The following is a 23,776-nucleotide window of genomic DNA, read 5'->3' as shown; positions in this document are numbered from 1 at the left end:
TTGCAGTAGTTGAAGAAGGTAGCTCACCACCACCTCCTCAAAGAAGTTAGAAATAAAAGCTGTCCTGGCCAGTAACACTCAGAAAAACAATCAATAAATATTAGCTAGATCAATGATTTGTCTTGTTTCTCGATCCACAAGTTCAAAGCCATTTTATACATTTTACCAGAAAGGTGAATTTTGTTATTTGTGATTTTATTTTTGTGATGTCAATTGTTTAAGTTTGGAATCTTTTCTTTAGTCCAAGACGAAATCTGGATCTTCGGTCTTACCTGGTGCGGCTGGTGGGGTGAAGCAGCAACAACCACAATCCACAGCTACTAGTCAGAGCAAAATGGGTCAGCTGTTCGGCAAAACATCGAATGTGGTAATTTACATCCAAGTTAAGAGTTAGAAATTGAAATGATATATGCAATGCCTAGAAAAGATATCTTTAGGAATGTAGACCATATCCCTTAATAGCTCAACAAGGTGTATGGATGGTATTTTTCATATCACCATATTCAAAATAGGAATATAAATAGCTGACCTAATGCTACATTTCCAGCTGATCTATCTGACGAAGATTAGAAATGAAAGAAAGTGAAGAGAAAAATATGGTGGTACAATGAGAAACAAAATATTACAGTTTGCTGAAATTCTGAAATAAATGAAAACACTGGAGATACTCAACAGGTCAGGCAGCATTTATAGAGAGACAATCTGACTTTACATTGCAGATTTATGATATTCTAAATCAAGGGAGCTGACCTGAAAATCTCAACTCTTTTTTTTGTCTCCGCAGACGTTGCCTGATCTGCTGAGTTTCCCCAGCACTTTCTATTTATATTTGAAGTTAGTCAATCCACATGGTTGTAGTTAGACAGTGATATTTGAGTTGCCATACAGTCATACTAAGTAAAAAGCAACAAGACAGAAAGCCAAATAAAATAAAATTTAACATAAACATCCACCACAGCAGAATCCACATTCCTCACTGTGATGGAAGGTCATAAAGTTCAATCATTTGCCTCGTTTGTTCACCCTTGGTGACCAGTTTGCCATTGCCATCTTCAACACTGCTGGGGGAGATGTCAGTGAGAACAGACAGATGCACATATTAACCAATGACTAATTACTGTTTGCAGAGCAAACATGTGTGAGACTTTTGCCAGGTATAGATGGAAACACTGGGATCTACACTAATTGTATCTCCAGTTGTGCTCAATTGACTATAACATGCGCCTTAAACAGGTTCCTTGCAAAAATAAGGTGCCCTGTTGATTCTGTTCTGTGATCCACTACCTTCACAGAATGCAAACTTTTATGTACCAGTAATATAGAATTGATGTGCGAAAAACAAGTCGTATACAGTGTTACCATAAATAGTATGTACCATGTTATTTTGTGCACACATTTATGGCAGTTGCCAAAACCTCTCTATTTTGGTGATCAACTGCTCAAATCTGCAAACACAGCAGGTGTCACAACACAGCAAGATGCTATACGAACATTTGCCAATTAGATTTGTGACTCAGCTCAACTCATTGTTAGTAAAACAAATCATTGCCCCGGCTCTGATATCCAGCAAGGCAAACCACAAAAGTCGTGTCATGTTTGCTGAGTTCTGTATAACCTCTATACTTCGGGAAACAATCTTAGAGCCTCAGATAAATGAAGACATTAAACACACTCATTTTTCATCCTAATATGAGCAGCCAGTGTCTGCTTGAAATGATTACACACTTATTAGTTAGTTTAGCTGTGGTAATCTTTGCTCCAAGTTGGAAAATGTGCGGATTTAATTCCCACGTCAAAGTGATGAATGCGCAATCGAGATGAGATTTGAGTGTAATACTGAGGGGTTTCTGTACTGTCAGATGTAGTGTTATTTGAATGAGATATTAAACAGCGATTCTGCCTCCCTCCTCAGGATGTTAAAGACCCTTGGACAATGTTCCTGGTGGTTTGAATAATAATTCAAGCATCAAATGGCATCACATGAACAGATAATCTGATTGTATATTTCAATGCTGGGGATATTCTGAGTCATGGGAAATGATATATAAAACTATTGGGGTCAGGAAGTCAAGATGCTGCTTTACAGGATTTTGGTTCGGAAACATTTGGAGTATTGCGTACAGCTCTGGTTGCCCCAATGCAGATGCTTTAGAATGGGTGCAGGGGAGGTTTAGCAGATTGATGCCTGGATTAGGGGGTATAAACTACAGGGAGACATTGGACAGACTTGGATTATTTTCTCTGGAGTGCTGGTGGTTGACAAGAGACCTGATAGAAGTATATACAATTCTGAAGGGAATAGATAGGATGGACAGTCAGAACATTTTTCCAAGGATGGAAATATCAAATACTTGAGGGCATAGCTTTTAGATGAGCCGGGCAAAGTTTAAAGGAGATATGCAGGACATTTATTTTTTACATAGACGGTGGTGAGGGCCATCAGGATTGGTGGTGAAGACTCTTGGACAGGCACATGGATATGTAAGGAATGGAGGGATATGGATTTTGTGCAGGCAGATTAGAGTTGGTCTTGGCTTCATTGTGTTGTACTGCTCTATGTTCTATGAATGCATGTTTGTCATTTACAAGATCTCCCTGATGGTCCTGGAAACAGAATTATATTCATTCATCAATGCACCATGCTTTTTCGCTCAAGGAATGGGACGGTTTGAGAAATTTCTTTAGGATCCAAAATTGTTGTCAGCACACATGTCTTTTTGGGATTGGCCTTTCTGCCACTCCAGATTTTGGTTAGGAGAGCAATCTCTGCAATGGAGGTTGAATCTCTCAGACTATTTTAAATGGAGAAGTAATTCATGCCAATTTGATGTAATTGCATTATGTGCTTTACTGAGAGATGATATTACAGTCCTAACTTCAGGTGATTCATGTGGCATGCTTGACTATAGCTTGTGATTCCTTGCACAAGGACTCCACATTAGTTGGTAATTAAATTGTTAGAGTTCAGTTAATTTGTCATATCAAGCTTAAAATAGCTTGAGGCCTGGATAGAGTGGATGTGGAGAGGATGTTTCAAATAGTGGGAGAGTCTAGGACCCGAGGTCAGAGCATCAGAATAAAAGGATGTTCCTTTAGGAAGGAGATGAGGAGGAATTTCTTTAGTCAGAGGGTGGTGAATCTATGGAATTAATTGCCACAGATGGCTGTGGAGGCCAAGTCAATGGATATTTTTAAGGCAGAGAGAGACAGATTGGTGACTAGTACGAGTGTCGGGATATGGGGAGAAGGCACGAGAATGGGGTTAAGAGGGAAGATAGATCAGCCATGATTGAATAGCGACTAGACGTCATGGGCCGAATGGTCTAATTCTGCTCCTATCACTTATGAACATGAAATCATGTGAGTTGAGTTGAATTGTGTAGAATTGCAAGGAAAACTTGCTACCATCTTTCAATATTGTTTGGCACCTTTACATAAATTACACAATCAATAAACAATGTTAGAGATGATGATATGTGTTTGTGAGATTTGATTAACCAACAGGAAGTATTGGTATCCTAGCGTGATTAATCAGGGGCATGGAGTGATAGAAAGGAATACATTAATCTATTCTGCGATTAGTTATTTTCCCAATAAGTAATATTTTGTCAACAAAATCCCACCCAAAAATACCACCATGCAAGAAAGTACAGGAAGGATGGACTAATCAGGGAGCTCAGAAAACAAGCCAATACAGTGACCTCCATAATGTTTGGGACAAAGACCCATCGTTTATTTATTTGCCTCTGTACACCACAATTTGAGATTTGTAATAGAAAAAAAATCACATGTGGTTAAAGTGCACATTATCAGATTTTATTAAAGGGTATTTTTATACGTTTTGGTTTCACCATGTAGAAATGACACTTGTGTTTATACATAGTCCCCACATTTTAGGGCACCATAATGTTTGGGACACATGACTTCACAGGTGTCTGTAATTTCTCAGGTGTGTTTAAATGCCTCCTTAATGCAGGTATAAGAGAGTTCTCAGCACCTAGTCTTTCCATCACCTTTGGAAACTTATATTGCTGTTTATCAACATGAGGAACAAAGTTGTGTCAATGAAAGTCAAAGAAGCCATTATGAGAATGAGAAACAAGAATAAAACTGTCAGAGACATCAGCCAAACCTTGGGCTCACCAAAAGCAACTGTTTGGAACATCATTAAGAAGAAAGAGAGTACTGGTGAGCTTACTAATCGCAAAGGGACTGGCAGGCCAAGGAAGACCTCCACAGCTGATGACAAGAATTATCTCTATAACTAAGAAAAATCCCCAAACACCTGTCCGACAGATCAGGAAAAACTCTTCAGGAGTCGGGTGTGGATTTGTCAATGACCACTGTCTGCAGAAAACTTCATGAACAGAAATACAGAGGCTACACTGCAAGATGCAAACCACTGGTTAGCCGCAAAAATAGGATGGCCAGGTTACAGTTTGCCAAGAAGTACTTAAAAGAACAACCACGGTTCTGGAAAAAGGTCCTGTGGACAGATGAGAAGAAGATTAACTTATATCAGAGTGATGGCAAGAGCAAAGTATGGAGGAGAGAAGGAACTGCCCAAAATCCAAAGCATACCACCTCATCTGTGAAACACGGTGGTGGGGGTGTTATGGCCTGGGCATGTATGGCTGCTGAAGGTACTGGCTCACTTATCTTCATTGATGATACAACTGCTGATGGTAGTAGCATAATGAATTCTGATGTGTATAGACAATAGACAATAGGTGCAGGAGTAGGCCATGTGGCCCATCAAGCCAGCACTGCCATTCAATGTGATCATGGCTGATCATCCACAATCAGTACCCCGTTCCTGCCTTCTCCACATATCTCCCGACTGCTATCTTCAAGAGCCCTATCTAGCTCTCTCTTGAAATTTTTCAGAGAACCGGCCTCCACCGCCCTCTGAGGCAGAGAATTCCACACTCACAATTCTCTGTGTGAAAAAGGGTTTCCTCATCTCCGTTCTAAACGGCTTACCCCTTATTCTTAAACTGTGGCCCCTGATTCTGGATTCCCCCAACATCGAGAACGTGATTCCTGCCTCTAGCATATCCAAACACTAAATAATTAAACTAGTTTCAATAAGATCTCCATCATCCTAAATTCCAGAGTATACAAGCCCTGCCACTCTATTCTCTCAACATATGACAGTCTCGCCATCCCGGGAATTAACCTTGTTTCCAACATATGATCTAACACATCCTATCTGCTCGAGTTCAAACAAATGGCTGAAAACTCATTGGCTGGTGGTTCATTCAACAGCAAGACAATGATCCCAAACAGACTGCTAAAGCAACAAAGGAGTTTTTCAAAGCTAAAAAATGGTAATTTCTTGAGTGGCCAAGTCAATCGCCCGATCTGAACTTAATTGAGCATGCATTTTATATGCTGAAGAGAAAACTGAAGGGGACTAGCCCAAAAAACAAGTATAAGCTGAAGATGGCTGCAATACAGGCCTGGCAGAGCATCACCAGAGAAGACACCCAGCGACTGGTGATGTCCATGAATCGCAGACTTCAAGCAGTCATTGCATGCAAAGGATATGCAACAAAATACTAAACATGTCTACTTTCATTTACATGACAATGCTGTGTCCTGAACATTATGGTGCCCTGGAATGGGGGGATTATGTATACACACTGTTAATTTCTACACAGTGAAACCAAAATGTATAAAATTACCCTTTATCAAAATCTGACAATGTGCACTATAATCCCATGTGATTTTTTTTCCTATTACAAATCTCAAATTGTGGAGTATAAAGGCAAATAACTAAATGATGGGTCTTTGTTCCAAACATTATGGAGAGCACTTTATGGGCATGATGGGCCACATGGTCTCTCGTGCTGTCTGATTTTGTGCGACAGGGTATAATCTGAATTTTGAAAAAATAAATTCTCCATTTTCAAAGGACGCAAAGGAAAATCAAGACAGAACACAGCCAGAAAAATTGACAGGCACTTCTCTTCACAAAAACAATGACTCAAAGATTCAGGTACTAATGATTTTTAAATCTTTTTACTATTGTTCAGCGTACTGTAATATGATAAAATACCAGGGTTAATCAAATTTAAAAGTTTAAGAGACAAGTAATTCTTCCAAACTCGGTTTTCTGCAATGTCAGTTAAACAGTATCCATCTGAGGAACGTCAATTACTTGAAGCCTGTTTCTACATTCATTCTTTTTGGCTAGTGTCATTGTACTATAAAATGGGAATTACTACATTACATTTTTTAGCTATTTATCTGGTCCTACTGATTTGTATGGTCTGGAGATTTTTTTTAATTATCTGTGCACTGTGCAGATTTGCAAAGGTTTATTGGATGTACAATGTCAATTTGGTCTGTGTATGAGGAAGGGAAATTTTGAAATAACTTACCATTGTGATGGAATTGAGCTTGAAGGAAGCTGTGTTTTGGTGCATTGAACTGAAAACCTTATAGAAACCTTATGGGAATATCCAATCAGATAGTAATTTATAAAACAGAACTCAATACTGTACAATTCAATACTGTTTGATCTGCTGGCAACGGTGTTTTCATTCAAAAGGTTGACACTGGTGATTTGGAGAATGCATGTTGGTCATTGTTTTGATTCGAGAATTATCAGAAGGAGTTTGTGATCTGTCTATTCGAATGCAACAATTGTGTTTTTTTATGTTTTTACGTCCAAAATTGCAATATTTTAATTCCGATTACACCAGAAAAGCTAATCTTGCTGTGTGTTTAATGTCCATTGCTGTGTTAAATAATCTAAGATTAATATGACCTTAAATTTGTCTTTCGGTGGATGGTTGGTGGCAAATATGAAATTGTTACGATGTGGGAGCTAATGCATGTTCTGAAAACAAAGATAAGAATTGTTAGCGATTTTCACATAAAGCACGAATATTTTCAAAAAGAATTGATAAGTTAATAAAATACAGAAATATTTAATGTGTTCAAAACATTGAAGAGATTGAAAGTGTAAATGATATGGAACTGTTTCTGCAAATAGTAGGGTCAGTATTCACAGGTTTCACTTAATCAATTAGAGATCATAGTAAAGATAATTTTATTCATGTGCAATTTATGCTGTCTAAAATGCATTGTCTGAAACGCTGATTAAATTTTTTTTTTTAAATGAGAGCATGGGGGGGAAAAGCACACGTGAGTCAAACTGCATTTCTTATTTAAAGAATTGGACCAAGCAAAATGGGCCCTATGGCATTTTACCGTGGTACTGATTGAATTATTAATCTGCAGATGGGATTAGGAGAAATTACATTTTGTTTAAGTAATCAATTAGACACTATGAAGGCATTTTTCCAGAGAGTTGGAACACATAGCTGTTTTTGCTGTTATCCACTGAATCTGTGCAGCCAAAAAGGGCAGTTATGGACTTGTCACTGTCCAGTCTTGCTCTAACTCCTCAGAAAACTAAACAATCCTGCAGGGCTGATGCAGAAAATGCCAACTACCTGCCTTTCAAAGGGGATTTACCTCAGAAGCATTTGGAAGATATAATGAAGATAATAAGAGATATGAAAAGTCAGATTATGAGTGAAGTCACCCACATGGTTGAAGAACAGATAAGCATCCTAAAAGCAACCATTGTCCAATCATTGGAAATTGCAAGCATTGAGCTGAAGAAAGCAATAATTGCACCTCTAACAAAAGTATCAGAAATTGAGGTGAGTCAATAGCACCAGAGGAGGATTATTAGTGGATGAGCAAACTTTTATCTGCACTTTGAGGCATTATCTGCAGCACGCCATGTCGTACAGTCATATTTCGAAAAATATATTTTGAATGTTGCTGCTAATTTTTTTTAAATTTAAAAATGTGTTGATTTAGGGAATAATTCAATCCATTCAATAAATGGCCAGAAGATAAATTTCAAATACAGTATATTAAGACATTGAGTCCAATTCAAATATTCTACATTGACCATGATGTGTTTTAGGATGATTCAGGATATCCTCGGGAACATAAGGCCATTTTTACATTGTTTTCATTAGGTGTCAGTGTTATTTTATGTCGGTCATAAATTGAGATAGTGAAAATAATGTCCCAACCTCGTGCTTTTAATCTGATCTGACATAAGACAAAATAAATTGAATATACTTGAAAACTGCGAAGCATAGAATTTAAACTGGATTGTACTATATCACACAGAGAGTGGTGAATCTGTGGAATTCTCTCCCGCAGAAGGTAGTTGAGGCTAGTTCATTGGCTATATTTAAGAGGGAGTTAGATGTGGCCCTTGTGGCTAAAGGGGATCAGGGGGTATGGAGAGAAGGCAGGTACAGGATACTGAGTTGGATGATCAGCCATGATCATATTGAATGGCGGTGCAGGCTCGAAGGGCCGAATGGCCTACTCCTGCACCTATTTTCTATGTTTCTATGTTTCTATAAGGGGGTATAATTCCTCTTAGTAAAGTAATTTACTAATAATTTCAGATGGGTATAATTTGTTGTTTCAAATATCAGTATGGTCCTTTCCAAATATGTGCAAATGGGCATTAAAAAAATTATTTCCATCAATGATGTGATATGATGCTTCCCATCAAATGTGATATTCAAGAACATGTACATGTATTTTGAAATTCAGGGTTTATAATACATGTGGATGATGCTGAGGTGCCTTGCTGCTTTATCCTGCAAAACAAAAAGGTGAAATTTCGGGATACCAGACTGATTCCTGGAATGATGATGCAATAAAGCATTTGACTGCTAATTCTAAGACCAATAATCACATCTAATATCTAAAAACAAGACCACACTGATCAATTTCCACATTATAAATAGAAAGGGTTTTCCAGCGTGGTTCCACGTAGCCATTTATTTAATGACATTCAATTTTTATTTTATGCTTGCAACATCTCTTGAAAAACAACATAGATAAAATAAATCAAAACAGTGCTTTACATTTCATTATTTTTATACATTATTAGTATATAACACTGCAGTTGTGCTCAAAGCTATCGGGTGTTTGCTGTTTATGGAAGTACTTGGTTCTGTAAAATAATTTCTCATCATGACTGTGCTTATCTGGAATGATGCTTTCTTTTGCTGCATTTTTATGCAATAAACCTGGATGTCATTGTTCTGTTACATTGAGGTCTTGGGTTTGACTTCATTCCAAAATAGTTGGGATATTTTCTCATTGCTGCAAGGATTGTGAATGAATTAAGTTTGAATGGTTTAGTTCCGTGTGGGAGTAACTATATGCAACAAATTTACCTTCATTTGCTCTATGTGCAAAATGGAAATATACCACTGGTGCATTAGCTTTGAGTTGAATTAATCCAAACATTTGGACAAATTGAATGGTGTATGATCTCATTCCTTTAACGACTCTAATGTTATTACCAGATGCAAAAGAAAATATACATCTGACTGTTGTAGTTCAAGCTTTAGGATCCAAATAAAAAATTGGTATTAATACTAATCGTTGAGAAGCATAATTGAGAATGCAGGTCAGATTCATGACATTTATTGAAATAGATGAAACAATCTTATATTAGGTGATGGACATATTCAGCAATCAATATTGTTATCTATTTATTTCCATTGAAATAAGTGATTAGGGCCTGTAATGCAATAGCAGGGATGGGCGTGGATATGGATTCAATTGCACATTCAAAAAGGGTTTACACCAGCATCTGCAGTTCTTTCCGATATATTTGCATTGGGTTTATTTACATTAGATGTAGAGAAGATTCCAAAACTGCTAGGCACATGAAACTGCAGAGAATAGAATCTTGATTAAAACATATTGCTCGAAGAACTCAGCGGGTCAGACAGTCTCAGTCTGAGGAGTAATCTCGACCCAAAACGTCACATGTCCATTCTCTCCACTAATGCTGCCTGACCTGCCAAGTTCCTCCAGCACTTTTGAAGTTGATCCAAAAATGCTGTATGACTGAATTTTGATTAAATGTGCAAACTTAATATTTTATTTTATATGGTGGCATTGCTTGGGGTCATATTTGTTAGTTTGTCGGCAAATACTTAATTTGTGAGTTAGTCCAGGTTTCTTTCAACTGAAAATATTTCAATAGTTGTCAGATAAATAACCTGGATTTGCTGATGATGATTCTTCTTTAACTGCCATCAAAGCCTTTAAGTCAAGTGAGCATGGACAATACCAATCAATTCTTAGCAGGTGTGTAGGAAAGAACTGTAGATGCTGGTTTAAATCGAAGGTAGACTCAGAATACTGGAGTAACTCAGCGGGGCAAGCAGCATTTCTGGAGAGAAGGAATGTGTGATGTTTCAGGTCGAGACCCTTCTTCAGACTGATGTCATGGGAGTGGGTGGGACAGAGATAGAATGTAGTCGGAGACAGTGAGATTGTTGGAAGAACTGGGAAGGGGGAGAGGTTAGAGAGAGAGAGAGGAAAAACAAGGGCCATTTGAAGTTAGAGAGGATGCTATGAGAATGCAGGATGACTTGGACAGGTTGGGTGAGTGGGCAGATGCATGGCAGATGCAGTTTAATGTGGATAAACGTGAGGTTATCCACTTTGGTAGCAAAAACAGGAAGACAGATTATTATCTAAATGGTGTCAAGTGGGAAAAGGGGAAGTACAACGGGATCTGGGGTCTTTGTTCATCTGTCAATGAAAGTAAGCATGCAGGTACAACAGGCAGTGAAGAAAGCGAATGGCATGTTGGCCGTCATGACAAGAGGAGTTGAGTATAGGAGCAAAGAGGTCCTTCTGCAGTTGTATAGGGCCCTAGTGTATTGGTGAGGCCAATTCTGGAGTATGGTGCACAATTTTGGTCGCCTAATTATTGGAAGGATGTCAACAAAATAGAGAGAGTACAGAGGAGATTTACTAGAATGTTGCCTGGGTTTCAGCAACTAAGTTTCAGAGAAAGGTTGAACAAGTTAGGTCTTTATTCTTTGGAGCACAGAAGGTTAAGGGGGGACTTGATAGAGGTCTTTAAAATGATGAGAGGGATAGACAGAGTTGACGTGGATAAGCTTTTCCCATTGAGAGTAGGGAAGATTCAAACAAGAGGACATGACGAGAATTAAGGGACAGAAGTTTAGGGAAACATGAGGGGGAACCTCTTTACTCAGAGAGTGGTAGCGGGGTGGAATGAGCTTCCGGTGGAAGTGGTGGAGGCAGGTTCGATTTTATCATTTAAAAATAAATTGGATAGGTATATGGACGTGAAAGGAATGGAGGGTTATGGTCTGAGTGCAGGTAGATGGGACTAGGGGAAATAAGTGTTCGGCACGGACTTGAAGGGCCGAGATGGCCTGTTTCCATGCTGTAATTGTTATATGGTTATAGTGAGACCACTCCTGGAGTATTGTGTGGAGTTTTGGTCCCCTAATTTGAGGAAGGACATTCTTGCTATTGAGGGAGTGCAGCGTAGGTTCGCAAGGTTAATTACCGGGATGGCGGGACTGTCATATGCTGAGAGGATGGAGTGGCTGTGTACACTGGAATTTAGAAGGATGAGAGAGGATCTTATTGAAACATAAGTTTATTAAGGGTTTGGACACACTAGAGGCAGGAAACATGTTCCCAATGTTGGGGGAGTCCAGAACCAGGGGTAAGGCATTTAGAACGGAGATGAGGAAACACTTTTTCACACAGAGTTGTGAGTCTGTGGAATTATCTGCCTCAGAGGGCGGTGGAGGCAGGTTCTCTGGATACTTTCAAGAGAGAGCTAGATAGGGCTCTTAAAGATAGCGGAGTCAGGGGATATGGGGAGAGGGCAGGAACGGGGTACTGATTGTGGATGATCAGCCATGATCACATTGAATGGCCGAATTGCCTACTCCTGCACCTATTGTACATTGCCTATTGTCAATGTTCGTACCACTGAGGTGTAAGCTACCCAAGCGAAATATGAGGTGCTGTTCCTCCAATTTGCGCTAGGCCTCACTCTGACAATGAGGAGGCCCAGGTCAGATTGGGAATGGGAGGGGGAGTTAAAGTGCTGAACAACCGGGAGATCAGGTAGGTTAAGGTGGACTGAGCGGAGGTGTTCAGCGAAACGATCCCCGAGCCTGTGCTTGGTCTCGCCGATGTATAGGAGTTGACACCTGGAACAGAGGATATGGTAGCTGAGGTTGGAGGAGGTGCAAGTGAATCTCTGCTTCACCTAGAAAGACTGTTAGTGTCCTGGGAAGGAGTCAAGGGGGGAGGTAAAGGGACAGGTGTTGCATCTCCTGCGGTTGCAGGGATCAGTACCTGGGGAGGGGGTGGTTTAGGTGGGAAGGGACCAGGTAGCTGCGGAGGGAACAGCCTCTGTGTAAAACAGAAGGGGGTGGAGATGGGAAGATGCGGCCAGTAGTGGGATCCCTTTGGAGGTGGCGAATATGTTGGAGGATTATATGCTGTATGCGACGGCTGAAGGGTGGAAGGTGGGGACAAGTGTGACTCTGTCCTTGTTACGAATGGGGTGAGGGGGAGCAAGAGCGGAGCTGCGGGACATCGAGGAGACCGTAGGGAGAGCCTCATCTGTAATGGAGGTGGGGAACCCCCGTTTCCTAAAGAATGAGAACACCTCAGATGACCTGGTATGGAAAAGCTCATCATGGGCGCAGATGCAGCGCAGACGGAGGAATTGGGAGTAGGGGATAGAGTCTTTACAGGAAGCAGATTGGGAAGATGTGTAGTCTAGATAGCTATGGCAGTCAGTGGGTTTGTAATAGATGTATGTCAATAGTCTGTGATGGAGATGGTGAGATCTAGAAATGGTAGGGAGATGTCGGACATGGTCCAGGTGAATTTGAGTGCAGGATGGAAATTAGTCGTTAAGTTGATGAAGTCAGTGAGTTCCGCATGGGTGCAGGAGGTAGCCCCGTGTAGCCATCAATGCAGTGGTAGAGTTCGGGGATAGGTCTAGTGTATGCCTGGAAAAGGCCGATAAATCCCCAGGGCCAGATGGGCTGCATCCCAGAGTACTTAAGGAAGTAGCTCCAGAAATAGTGGATGCATTAGTAATAATCTTTCAAAACTCTTTAGATTCTGGAGTAGTTCCTGAAGATTGGCGGGTAGCAAACGTAACCCCACTTTTTAAGAAGGGAGGGAGAGAGAAAACGGGGAATTACAGACCAGTTAGTCTAACATCGGTAGTGGGGAAACTGCTAGAGTCAGTTGTTAAAGATGGGATAGCAGCACATTTGGAAAGTGGTGAAATCATTGGACAAAGTCAGCATGGATTTACGAAAGGTAAATCATGTCTGACGAATCTTATAGAGGATGTAACTAGTAGCGTGGATAGGGGAGAACCAGTGGATGTGGTGTATCTGGACTTCCAGAAGGCTTTCGACAAGGTCCCACATAAGAGATTAGTATACAAACTTAAAGTACACGGCATTGGGGGTTCAGTATTGATGTGGATAGAGAACTGGCTGGCAAACAGGAAGCAAAGAGTAGGAGTAAACGGGTCCTTTTCACAATGGCCGGCAGTGACTAGTGGGGTACCGCAAGGCTCAGTGCTGGGACCCCAGCTATTTACAATATATATTAATGATTTGGATGAGGGAATTGAAGGCAATATCTCCAAGTTTGCGGATGAAACTAAGCTGGGGGGCAGTGTCAGCTGTGAGGAGGATGCTAGGAGACTGCAAGGTGACTTGGATAGGCTGGGTGAGTGGGAAAATGTTTGGCAGATGCAGTATAATGTGGATAAATGTGAGGTTATCCATTTTGGTGGCAAAAACAGGAAAGCAGACTATTATTTAAATGGTGGCCGACTAGGAAAAGGGGAGATGCAGCGAGACCTGGGTGTCATGGTACATCAGTCATTGAAAGTAGGCATGCAGGTGCAGCAGGCAGTGAAGAAAGCGAATGGTATGTTAGCTTTCATAACAAAAGGATTTGAGTATAGGAGCAGGGAGGTTCTATTGCAGTTGTACAGGGTCTTGGTGAGACCACACCTGGAGAATTGCGTACAGTTTTGGTCTCCAAATCTGAGGAAGGACATTATTGCCATAGAGGGAATGCAGAGATGGTTCACCAGACTGATTCCTGGGATGTCAGGGCTGTCTTATGAAGAAAGACTGGATAGACTTGGTTTATACTCTCTAGAATTTAGGAGATTGAGAGGGGATCTTATAGAAACTTACAAAATTCTTAAGGGGTTGGACAGGCTAGATGCAGGAAGATTGTTCCCGATGTTGGGGAAGTCCAGGACAAGGGGTCACAGCTTAAGGATAAGGGGGAAATCCTTTAAAACCGAGATGAGAAGAACTTTTTTCACACAGAGAGTGGTGAATCTCTGGAACTCTCTGCTGCAGAGGGTAGTCGAGGCCAGTTCATTGGCTATATTTAAGAGGGAGTTAGATGTGGCCCTTGTGGCTAAGGGGATCAGAGGGTATGGAGAGAAGGCAGGTACGGGATACTGAGTTGGATGATCAGCCATGATCATATTGAATGGCGGTGCAGGCTCGAAGGGACGAATGACCTACTCCTGCACCTAATTTCTATGTTTCTATGTTTGTATGTAAGAGTGATTGTTCGACGTACCCTACAAAGAGGCAGGCATAGCTAGGGCCCATGCGAGTGCTCATAGCTCCACCTTGGATTCGGTGGAAGTGGAAAGAGTTGAAGGAGAAGCTGTTGAGAGTAAGGACCAGCTCTGCTAGGCGAGGGAGAATTCTTAGCAGGTGGTGGTTTGACCTTCCATGTTCCCATTTTGCTTAAAGAACTAACATGCTAGATAATTCAAACTTTATTTTGCTTAGCATGTTCACTTCTGGTGGAAAGAGAACTGTAATGCTAACAGGGACTTAACCTGGAATCATGCCTTCTAGATGCGTAGTGAGCTGCACTACCCAGTGCTTATAAATCAAGCCCAAAATCAGATGTTTAGCTAAAACTGACTGCACCACATTGCGTTTCAACACAAGAAGTTGTGTGCTTTATGTGTGTGCCAGCACATTTTAGCTAAATAGTGAAATGTACCTGTTTTATCTTTAAAAGGATGGCAAACCAATGTTGAGTGCCATGGAACAACTCATGGAGCCGTTTCCATCACAAGGGCCAGATGCTCCAATTCCTAAATGCACTGGGCCTGCAGCGAAGGTATGCATTTAAGATTGTCATGAAAAGCCAAGTCTATGAATAGGAGGTACACAAAAAAAAGCTGGAGAAACTCAGCGGGTGCAGCAGCATAGAAACATAGAAACATAGAAATTAGGTGCAGGAGTAGGCCATTCGGCCCTTCGAGCCTGCACCGCCATTCAATATGATCATGGCTGATCATCCAACTCAGTATCCCGTACCTGCCTTCCCTCCATACCCCCTGATCCCCTTAGCCACAAGGGCCACATCTAACTCCCTCTTAAATATAGCCAATGAACTGGCCTCAACTACCCTCTGTGGCAGAGAGTTCCAGAGATTCACCACTCTCTGTGTGAAAAAAGTTCTTCTCATCTCGGTTTTAAAGGATTTCCCCCTTATCCTTAAGCTGTGACCCATTGTCCTGGAATTCCCTAACATCGGCATCTATGGAGCGAAGGAAATAGGCAACGTTTCGGGCCGAAACCCTTCTTCAGACTGAGGAGCGCTGTTTAACAGAAAGACTTGAATTGACGTAGCAGCTTGTCATGTTCTCTTCTGGCATCCTGAAATGACTTATTTGTGAAGTGTGGAGGGAGGCAAAGTGGCAGATGAATTATTCAATGAAGGTTTTATTAGTATAAAAAAAATTAAGAAATAACAACTTCTAGAAATCCTGAAGATACAGTAACTAAAGTCAGTGATAGAGCATATGAGACATATCTCCCATGTGTGAACCATTATACGTACATAATGTCCAGCAAGGTGATCTGCTGCCAATGCCATGCCATAAATATTTTCCATGATTGGTTGACCATGATTGGAAATTTTTTGCTGGGGATTCAGTAGCAAACAATTAGCAAGGTGTTCCTCATGGGTCAACTCATATTCTGCATCTCAAGGTAATGTGGAACTGTAGAACATAACAAAGGCTAGATGCCGATGCATCCACCCTCATGTTCCTCCTGTGGATTTGTCAGTGTATTTGGGGCTGATTAATTACCAACATGCGCCGATGGGTTAGATCAGTTTGTTTGGTCAGTGCAGTCATTAATCTGCATAGAAAAGGTAAGTGGACTGCCTTGTTCTTTATTTAAATGTTTTTACCTAATTCACAAAAGATGCTGCATTTTTAATTAAAAATTGTTTTAAAAGACTAAAGAACACCAGGTCACTATCTCTTGCAGTGTCAGAGATCTCATTAACTCAGTAGTAGTGATCACATTCTATAAACTGATGGTATCCCAACCCTGCACTTCCTGCTTCGATTTCTTATTCAAGATCCACAAAACAAGCTGCCCTGGTAGCCCTGTGTTTCTGCCTGTTCTTGCCCAACTGAACCTGTTTCCTTGTAACTTTGCTCCATCCTGTCTTCCCTTGTCCAGTCCTTTCACACTTACATCCAAGGCACCTCGCATGTCCTCCACCATTTAACCATTACCGATTCCCAGTCCCCCACCACTTCATCCTCTCCATGGATGCCCAGTCTTTATACACCTCAACCCCCCCATCAGAAGTAATTCACTTCTGTCTGCAACAAAGATCCAACCATTTTCTCTCCACCAACTTGCTCAGCCATCTAGTCTGAAGAAGGGTTTCGGCCCGAAACGTTGCCTATTTCCTTCGCTCCATAGATGCTGCTGCACCCGCTGAGTTTCTCCAGCTTTTTTGTGTAACCTGCTCAGCCATCTAGCTGATCTTGTTTCTGTTGATTCCTCTCTCATCTTGCAAAACAAAGCTGTATTGTGGGTGCACAAGCCCTTAGGCACAGCCAATTAATGACTCACTGGCCCACCTTCTAGTCTATGGATGAGCTAGGCTCTGGAATTATGTTTCTATTCAATGCTATCCACTGACTGTCCTTTAGAAAAGCATGGGACACAAAGGTTCCCAACTGGGGTAAAATTACCCCCAGGGGGTAAATTTCGCCTACCCAGGGGGTAAATTTGTTGATTCTGTACATATTTTTTCTGTGTTTGGTTCTGGTATATCTGTTCATCATTAGTTGTTCATAAATAATTGAAATAACATTGTTATGTGCTATTAAAGTTGCCAGGGGTAAATACGATGAAAAAGGTTGTGAACCGTTGCCCTAAAGGAACTTGAGCACCTCCAGAACATGGAGAGATAGAAGAACAGATTTTAGAGACTCCCATCATAATTAGCATCCTTTCAATGATGAAGCTGTCCTCCAGGAGAGGCACGCTGAGCAATTTACAGCTGCAGCTGCTGAGGTTGTTCACAGTAGTATGTTTTGCCTCTGTCAGTATATGTCCCATTGAGCTTGATCATCTCATGAAAAATTACTTCTTATTTTAAAAGGATGAAGACCCATTTGATCTACTTGCGGGAACTCTGCCATCGGAGGAACCTGACAAGTCAATTCCAGAATATACTGGTCCAAAAGTGAAGGTATGAATGAAGATGTGCTCCAGTTACTTATTTTTGAGATATAGCGTGAAAGCAGACCCACTGAGTCCACGTCTACCAGCGATCCCTGTACATTAACACTATCCTACACACACTAGGGACAATTTACAATTTGATTACCGGAGCTAATTAACCTACATACCTGCACATCTTTGGAGTGTGGGAGGCAACAGGAGCACCCGGAGAAAACACACGCAGGTCATGGGGAGAATGTACAAACTCCATACAGACTGCATCCGTAGACAGAATGGAACCCAGGTCACTGAGGTTGCAAGACAGTAACTCTTCCGCTGCGCCACGACTTCAATATAGATATGATAAGCCATTTATTGTCACTATACATGTACAGTGAAACTGAAAGCTGCTCGTACTCAGTACATACATACAATTTAGCACAAAAAACAAGAAACAGAAAAACAAAAACAGAAGGGAGAAGGGGGGGGTAGGTGCACAATTCTGCGGCGCTACATACATATATACATATATACAGATGGAAGTCCGGGTGTTGGGCAGTGAAGTCAGTGCATGTGTGAATTTGAATTGAGAGTAGTTATAATTCTCGGAAAGCAACTATTTCTGAGTCTATTTGTCCTGGATTTAATGCACCTATAGCGCCTTCCAGAGGGCAGCAGGTCGAACAGTCCAAACGCAGGATGGGAGCTGTCTTTGATGATCTTCTTTGCCCTGCTAAGGCAGCGGGAGGTGTAGATGTCCATCAGGGAGGGGAGCTGAGATATATCACAGCACATATGAATGCTGTGATATATTTAGTTGGTCTCTTTCTTGCTACACAAATTGATCAATTTCATGTGAAAAGGTTCCAATCTCTCGTGGTCCATTTGTGAAATTGCTCCATTTGTGTGGCTTCTCCGAGACTCCTCAACAACAACAAACATTGAGGTTACTCTGCACGGTCCCTCAGGATTGAAGATGACTCACTTCCACTCTGGTTTTGTGGGGAACCACTCTATTGTGGGGTGGCTGACGTGATGCTGTTAACGCAACCTTCACGTTTACATCACAGCCATACCATAATAAAACAGCCAGAGAGGTTTCCCAGCTGCCAAATTTGATGACAAACCACATAAAGCATCATTGAAGACCAAACGCATGATCAGAGTGGCAGATATTAAAATGAGGCAAGATAGAACATTTATAGTGTGGGAATTCCAGAGCGTCCTATCTGTGGGGATAAAAGATTCCTGAGGTTGGAACAGTTGATTTGGAAATGCAGGAGGTGTCACAATAGGAAGATGATATCTTGGGGCTGATGACATTTTAATGTCAAGTGGCAAGGTATAGGACACCAGTAAGTGGATGTGGAGATGAACTCCTTTTATGCTCGTTTCGAGAGGGGCAACACCACTCCAGGTCTGCCGACTATCGACAATACCGCCAGCGAGCTGGCTACCGAAGCTGAAGGGAGGAATGTGCACACATTCTCGCTGTCCGAGCACGACGTGAGGAGGGCACTGACACGGGTGAACACGAGAAAAGCTGCAGGCCCCGATGGCATCTCGGGGCGAGTACTCAAGTCCTGTGCTACGCAGCTAGCTCCAGTGCTCACTACATTATTCAACCTCTCCCTGGACAAGTCCGTGGTCCCTGCCTGCTTCAAAAAATCCATCATTGTACCGGTACCAAAAAATGCCTCCCCAGCCTGTCTGAATGACTACCGTCCGGTGGCCCTTACCTCGGTAGTCATGAAATGCTTTGAGAGGCTGGTGAAGAAACACATCTGCGCCTTCCTCCCTCGGAACATGGACCCGTTGCAGTTTGCATACCGTCCGAACAGATCCACGGACGATGCGGTCTCCCAGGTCTTGCACACCGCTCTCTCCCATCTGGACAGCCAGAAGGGGGGCTACGTGAGGATGCTGTTCATAGACTTCAGTTCAGCCTTCAACACGATAGTCCCCACCAGACAGGCCGGGAAGCTAATGGAATTGGGGCTCAACACCTCCCTGTGTGCCTGGGTCCTGGACTTTCTCACCGCCAGGCCCCAGGTAGTCAAGATGGGAGGGAATACATCGAAGTCCCTCACCCTGAGCACAGGATCGCCCCAGGGTTGCGTCCTCAGCCCCCTATTGTACTCTCTGTACACACATGACTGTGTGGCTAGGTTCAGCTCCAATTCAATAATTAAGTTTGCTGATGACACTGTGGTGGTGGGCCTGATCTCAGACAATGATGAGAAGGCCTACCGGGAGGAGGTGGCTGGTCTAGCACTCTGGTGCCAGGATAACAGCCTCCTCTTGAACATCAAAAAAACGAAGGAGCTGATCATGGACTTTAGGAGGGCACATCACCTGAGGACGTACACTCCATTGAGGATAAATGAGGATCCTGTGGATAGGGTGAACTGTTTTAAATATCTGGGAGTCCACATCTCCGAGGATATGACATGGGCATCACACGCCTCAGCACTCGTGAGTAAGGCAAGGCAGCGCCTTTACCATCTCAGGCAATTGAGGAAATTCAGAGTGTCTCCGAGGATCCTCCAGTGCTTCTACGCAGCGGCGGTGGAAAGCATCTTGTCCAGGAACATTACCACCTGGTTTGGGAATTGCTCTGCCCAGGACAAGAAGGCTCTGCAGAGAGTAGTGCGTTCGGCCGAACGCACTATGGGAACTTCACTTGCCCCCCTGCAGGAACTATGCATCAGGAGGTGCAACTCCTGAGCCAACAATATCATGAGAGACCCCTTCCACCCCTGCAACAGACTGTTCCAGCTGCTATGGTCAGGCAAACGCCTCCGTTGCCATGCGGTGAGAACGGAGAGGTTGAGAAGGAGTTTCTTCCCAGAGGCCATTCGGACTGTAAATGCCTATCTCACCAGGGATTAACTCTACTGAACGATTTTCCTTCCATTATTTATTATGTAAAAGAATATGTGTGTTTATGATTGTGTTTATAGTTTGTTTGGTTGTTTGTCTTTTTGCACAAATGTCCGCGAGCATTGCCACTTTCATTTCACTGCACATCTCGTATGTGTATGTGACAAATAAACTTGACTTGACTTGAGATGGAATCGCATCTGTTTTGGAAATAAAATTCGAGGCAGTTTCAGTGCTAACATTTGACCTCATTCTCACTTCAGATTCAAGTAATAATAATAATAATAATAACTTTATTTATAAAGCGCTTTTAGACAACATCAGTTACCACAAAGTGCTGTACATGGGAAGTCAACAAAAAGTTATTACAAACTACTAAAACCATTAAGACGACAGGACTATAAAAACAGTAAAAATTAAAAGCACTAAAACAGGAACAATGTCATACCACAGCTGACAGATTTAGTTTTAGCCAGATTTCAGCAAGAGAGTTAATAGGGAGGAACTTCGAAGAGACACGGATGGGAATAGTAAAATTGGATAGGTGCCAAGTTCTATGAATCAAACAAATTATCTGCCAATATAGGACTTATGAAACGGTCAAGGGAAGCATTGCTGAGGCAGAAATAGGTGTTGTCAGCGTGTGTGGAATTGTGCGTCTGAAGAAGGGTTTAGGCCCGAAACGTTGCCTATTTCCTTCGCTCCATAGATGCTGCCTCACCCGCTGAGTTTCTCCAGCATTTTTGTCTACTTTCGATTTTCCAGCTTCTGCAGTTCCCTCTTGAACATGTGGAATCTTGCATTGTTAGTAAGTGATGATGGCGAGGAGAATAGTCGTTTGATGTAAAGAAGCATGAAGCCGAGTGTGAGCCTGTGCAGACACCAAAAGTAAACCATTGTAGGTTGAATACTACAGTTGAGTAGATGAGAATGGAACCAGGTTTACTTGGCATCATCCAATTTGCAGAGCAGAAAGCAAATTTGAAAGAGAACAGTATCGTCTGGTGCTTGAAAGACTCCTGCAGGCCATGAATGTAAAAAGATGCACAATCAACAATGTAGAGGAGTGTATTCGTGCCTACTATACTCTGTTGTGCTGATGCAAAGCAAGAATTTCACTGTCCTATATGGGATATATGGCAATAAACTCTCTTGATTCTTGACTTGTCTTGAGTGCTGTCACAAACAGTTTCACACAGGAGAAGGAAGGATACACAACTGAAAAGGCTTTAAGGCATTTGTTGATTTCATTTTAAGAATCATTTCATAGTTGCAATGAATTTTAATATATATGCAAACTTACATTTGATTAAGTTTATTTTTCATGATTTCAGGAATCAGATGCAACTAAGAAGAAAGGTGAACGAGTGGGAGAGCATGAAGACACAATACCGCCCGATTACCGGTTTAAAGACCAGCCTGATCCTAAGGTTTAGATAAGCAAATATTTTGAGATCAGTTGATATTTGTTGCACTAACACTGTTTTAACAAAGCTGTAAAATTAATTATATTACTGTGTAAAGTTAAAGATACTCCACTGTTTATTCTACTACACAATAATGCCATTACAGATTGATTAACTGGTGCATATGACAATAATTTAATCTATCTAACCTCTTAAGGGGCTGGACAGGTTAGATGCAGGAAGATTGTTCCCGATGTTGGGGAAGTCCAGAACAAGGGGTCACAGTTTAAGGATAAGGGGGAAATCTTTTAGGATCGAGATGAGAAAATCATTTTTCACACAGAGAGTGGTGAATCTGTGGAATTCTCTGCCACAGAAGGTAGTTGAGGCCAGTTCATTGGCTATATTTAAGAGGGAGTTTTAAGCCCTTGTGGTTAAAGGGATCTGGGGGTATGGAGAGAAGGCAGGTACAGGATACTGAGTTGGATGATCAGCCATGATCATATTGAATGGCGGTGCAGGCTCGAAGGGCCGAATGGCCTACTCCTGCACCTATTTTCTATGTTTCTAAATATTGTGAGAGTTTCTGCTTCCACAACCACATCAGGCAGAGCATTTCAGATTTGAACTCCAGAATTGAATAAAGTAACTTATTCAGCAATTCTTCTCTATACCAGAATGAGGGGTGCAAATTATGAGGGGCTAGAATAGGATAAATAGTGGGAAATGTTTTCCCATTAGCCTAGGTGGCAATGACTAGAGTGCATAAGTTTAAGAGGCAGGAGATTTGGAGGGGATCTGAGGAACAGAATGGTTATCATAGGTGATGGTGAAGACACAGATCCTTACAACATTGAAGACGTATTTAAACAACCCCTTCAATCACCAAAGGGTAGAAAGCTATGGGGCTATGGTTCAAGTAAATGGGATTGCTATAGATGGGTTTTTGATGACTAGCATAAGGTGGTGGGATGAAGGGACTATTTCTGAGCTGACTGTCTCTATTGCTCTCTCAAAAAATATTCACTTATTTATTCCATTTATCAGATGATTTTGGTTCTTAAATCTAATAAAATTCCTAAGGATATTTTTATTTTTTGCAATAGAATAAAGACAAACCAGCATCTTCCTCCACTGGTCCAGGAACTAAACTGAAGACAACAGAGAAGGCAAGGCAGTTTATTTTTTGCGAAACATATTGAATCCCTTCATAAAATTCTTTACGTACATCATGTATAACTAATGGTGTGTATTAATTTATTTAGTTTAAAGATCCTGGAGATGATTTGTGAAACAACCTTTTATAATTTTGTTCCAGGATAAGAATTATTTGTGATATACCATTATTGTAAATGTGCCCACTGGTGCACTGTGTATATGACATCTATCTTAGTATTGAAGAAAAGAATAGGGGAAATAAGTAATTCATGTGTAAGAAATGTATGATTAAGAAAGTATACATGGCTCAGCAAAAAACCTCATTGCCAGCAACCTTCCTGGGCCAGAACGCTTTCATTGTATTTATTTAACTATTAGAATGGGAAAGATATGCAAATATTATTGGATTAATAATAGCTTTTACAATTTGCATTTCTCAAACTTTGTAAAGATGGGGTATAAATTAAAACTCTGTCACTATTGTATGGATGTATTAAGATACAAGATACATTTATTTGTTACATGTGCCAATTGGCACAGTGAAATGTAATCACCATACATCCATACAGTTAAAATTAAGAACACAACATAGAGTTGATAGAATTCAACATAAAACATCCCTACACAGCAGAATCAAAGTTTCCCACTGTGAGGGAAGGCACCAAAGTCAGTCTCTTCCTCTAATGTTCCCCAATGTTCACCCGTGGTCGGGGCCTCCCCGAGCCCTCCGCAGTCGCCGCTACGGGTGGCCCGATGTTCAGGCCCACTCGCCGGGGTGATGTAAGTCCGACGTCGGGGCTGGGGGGACATCCTCAGCGACCTGGACATCAGAGTCGGCCACCTCCTACCGGAGTCCGCATTATCACTCCTATGACATATTTGCTGTCAGATTTTCACTGTTGTTATTTATGATTGGGACCA

The 23,776-nt window shown here is 41.6% G+C and overlaps 1 protein-coding gene across 14 annotated transcripts in view; it reads left to right on the top strand.

The window, feature by feature from the left end:
- cast (calpastatin) overlaps positions 1 to 23,776 on the top strand; it is a 143,292-nt gene that overhangs the window by 66,851 nt on the left and 52,665 nt on the right. For 11 of the 14 annotated variants that reach the window (XM_055633308.1, XM_055633305.1, XM_055633312.1 and 8 more), the window contains 6 exons: positions 242 to 367; positions 5,918 to 6,001; positions 14,947 to 15,048; positions 17,347 to 17,436; positions 21,626 to 21,721; positions 22,804 to 22,866. In XM_055633308.1, coding sequence (XP_055489283.1) covers positions 242 to 367; positions 5,918 to 6,001; positions 14,947 to 15,048; positions 17,347 to 17,436; positions 21,626 to 21,721; positions 22,804 to 22,866 — 561 coding nt within the window. The remainder of the gene's footprint in view (positions 1 to 241; positions 368 to 5,917; positions 6,002 to 14,946; positions 15,049 to 17,346; positions 17,437 to 21,625; positions 21,722 to 22,803; positions 22,867 to 23,776) is intronic. The other 3 variants (XM_055633299.1, XM_055633302.1, XM_055633303.1) reach the window with 3 other exon arrangements.

This window comes from Leucoraja erinacea, chromosome 3 (assembly GCF_028641065.1).
Source record: "Leucoraja erinacea ecotype New England chromosome 3, Leri_hhj_1, whole genome shotgun sequence".
NCBI lineage: Eukaryota > Metazoa > Chordata > Chondrichthyes > Rajiformes > Rajidae > Leucoraja > Leucoraja erinaceus.
The sequence above is the reverse complement of the archived record's forward strand: the minus strand, read 5'-3'. Positions and strand labels throughout refer to the sequence as shown.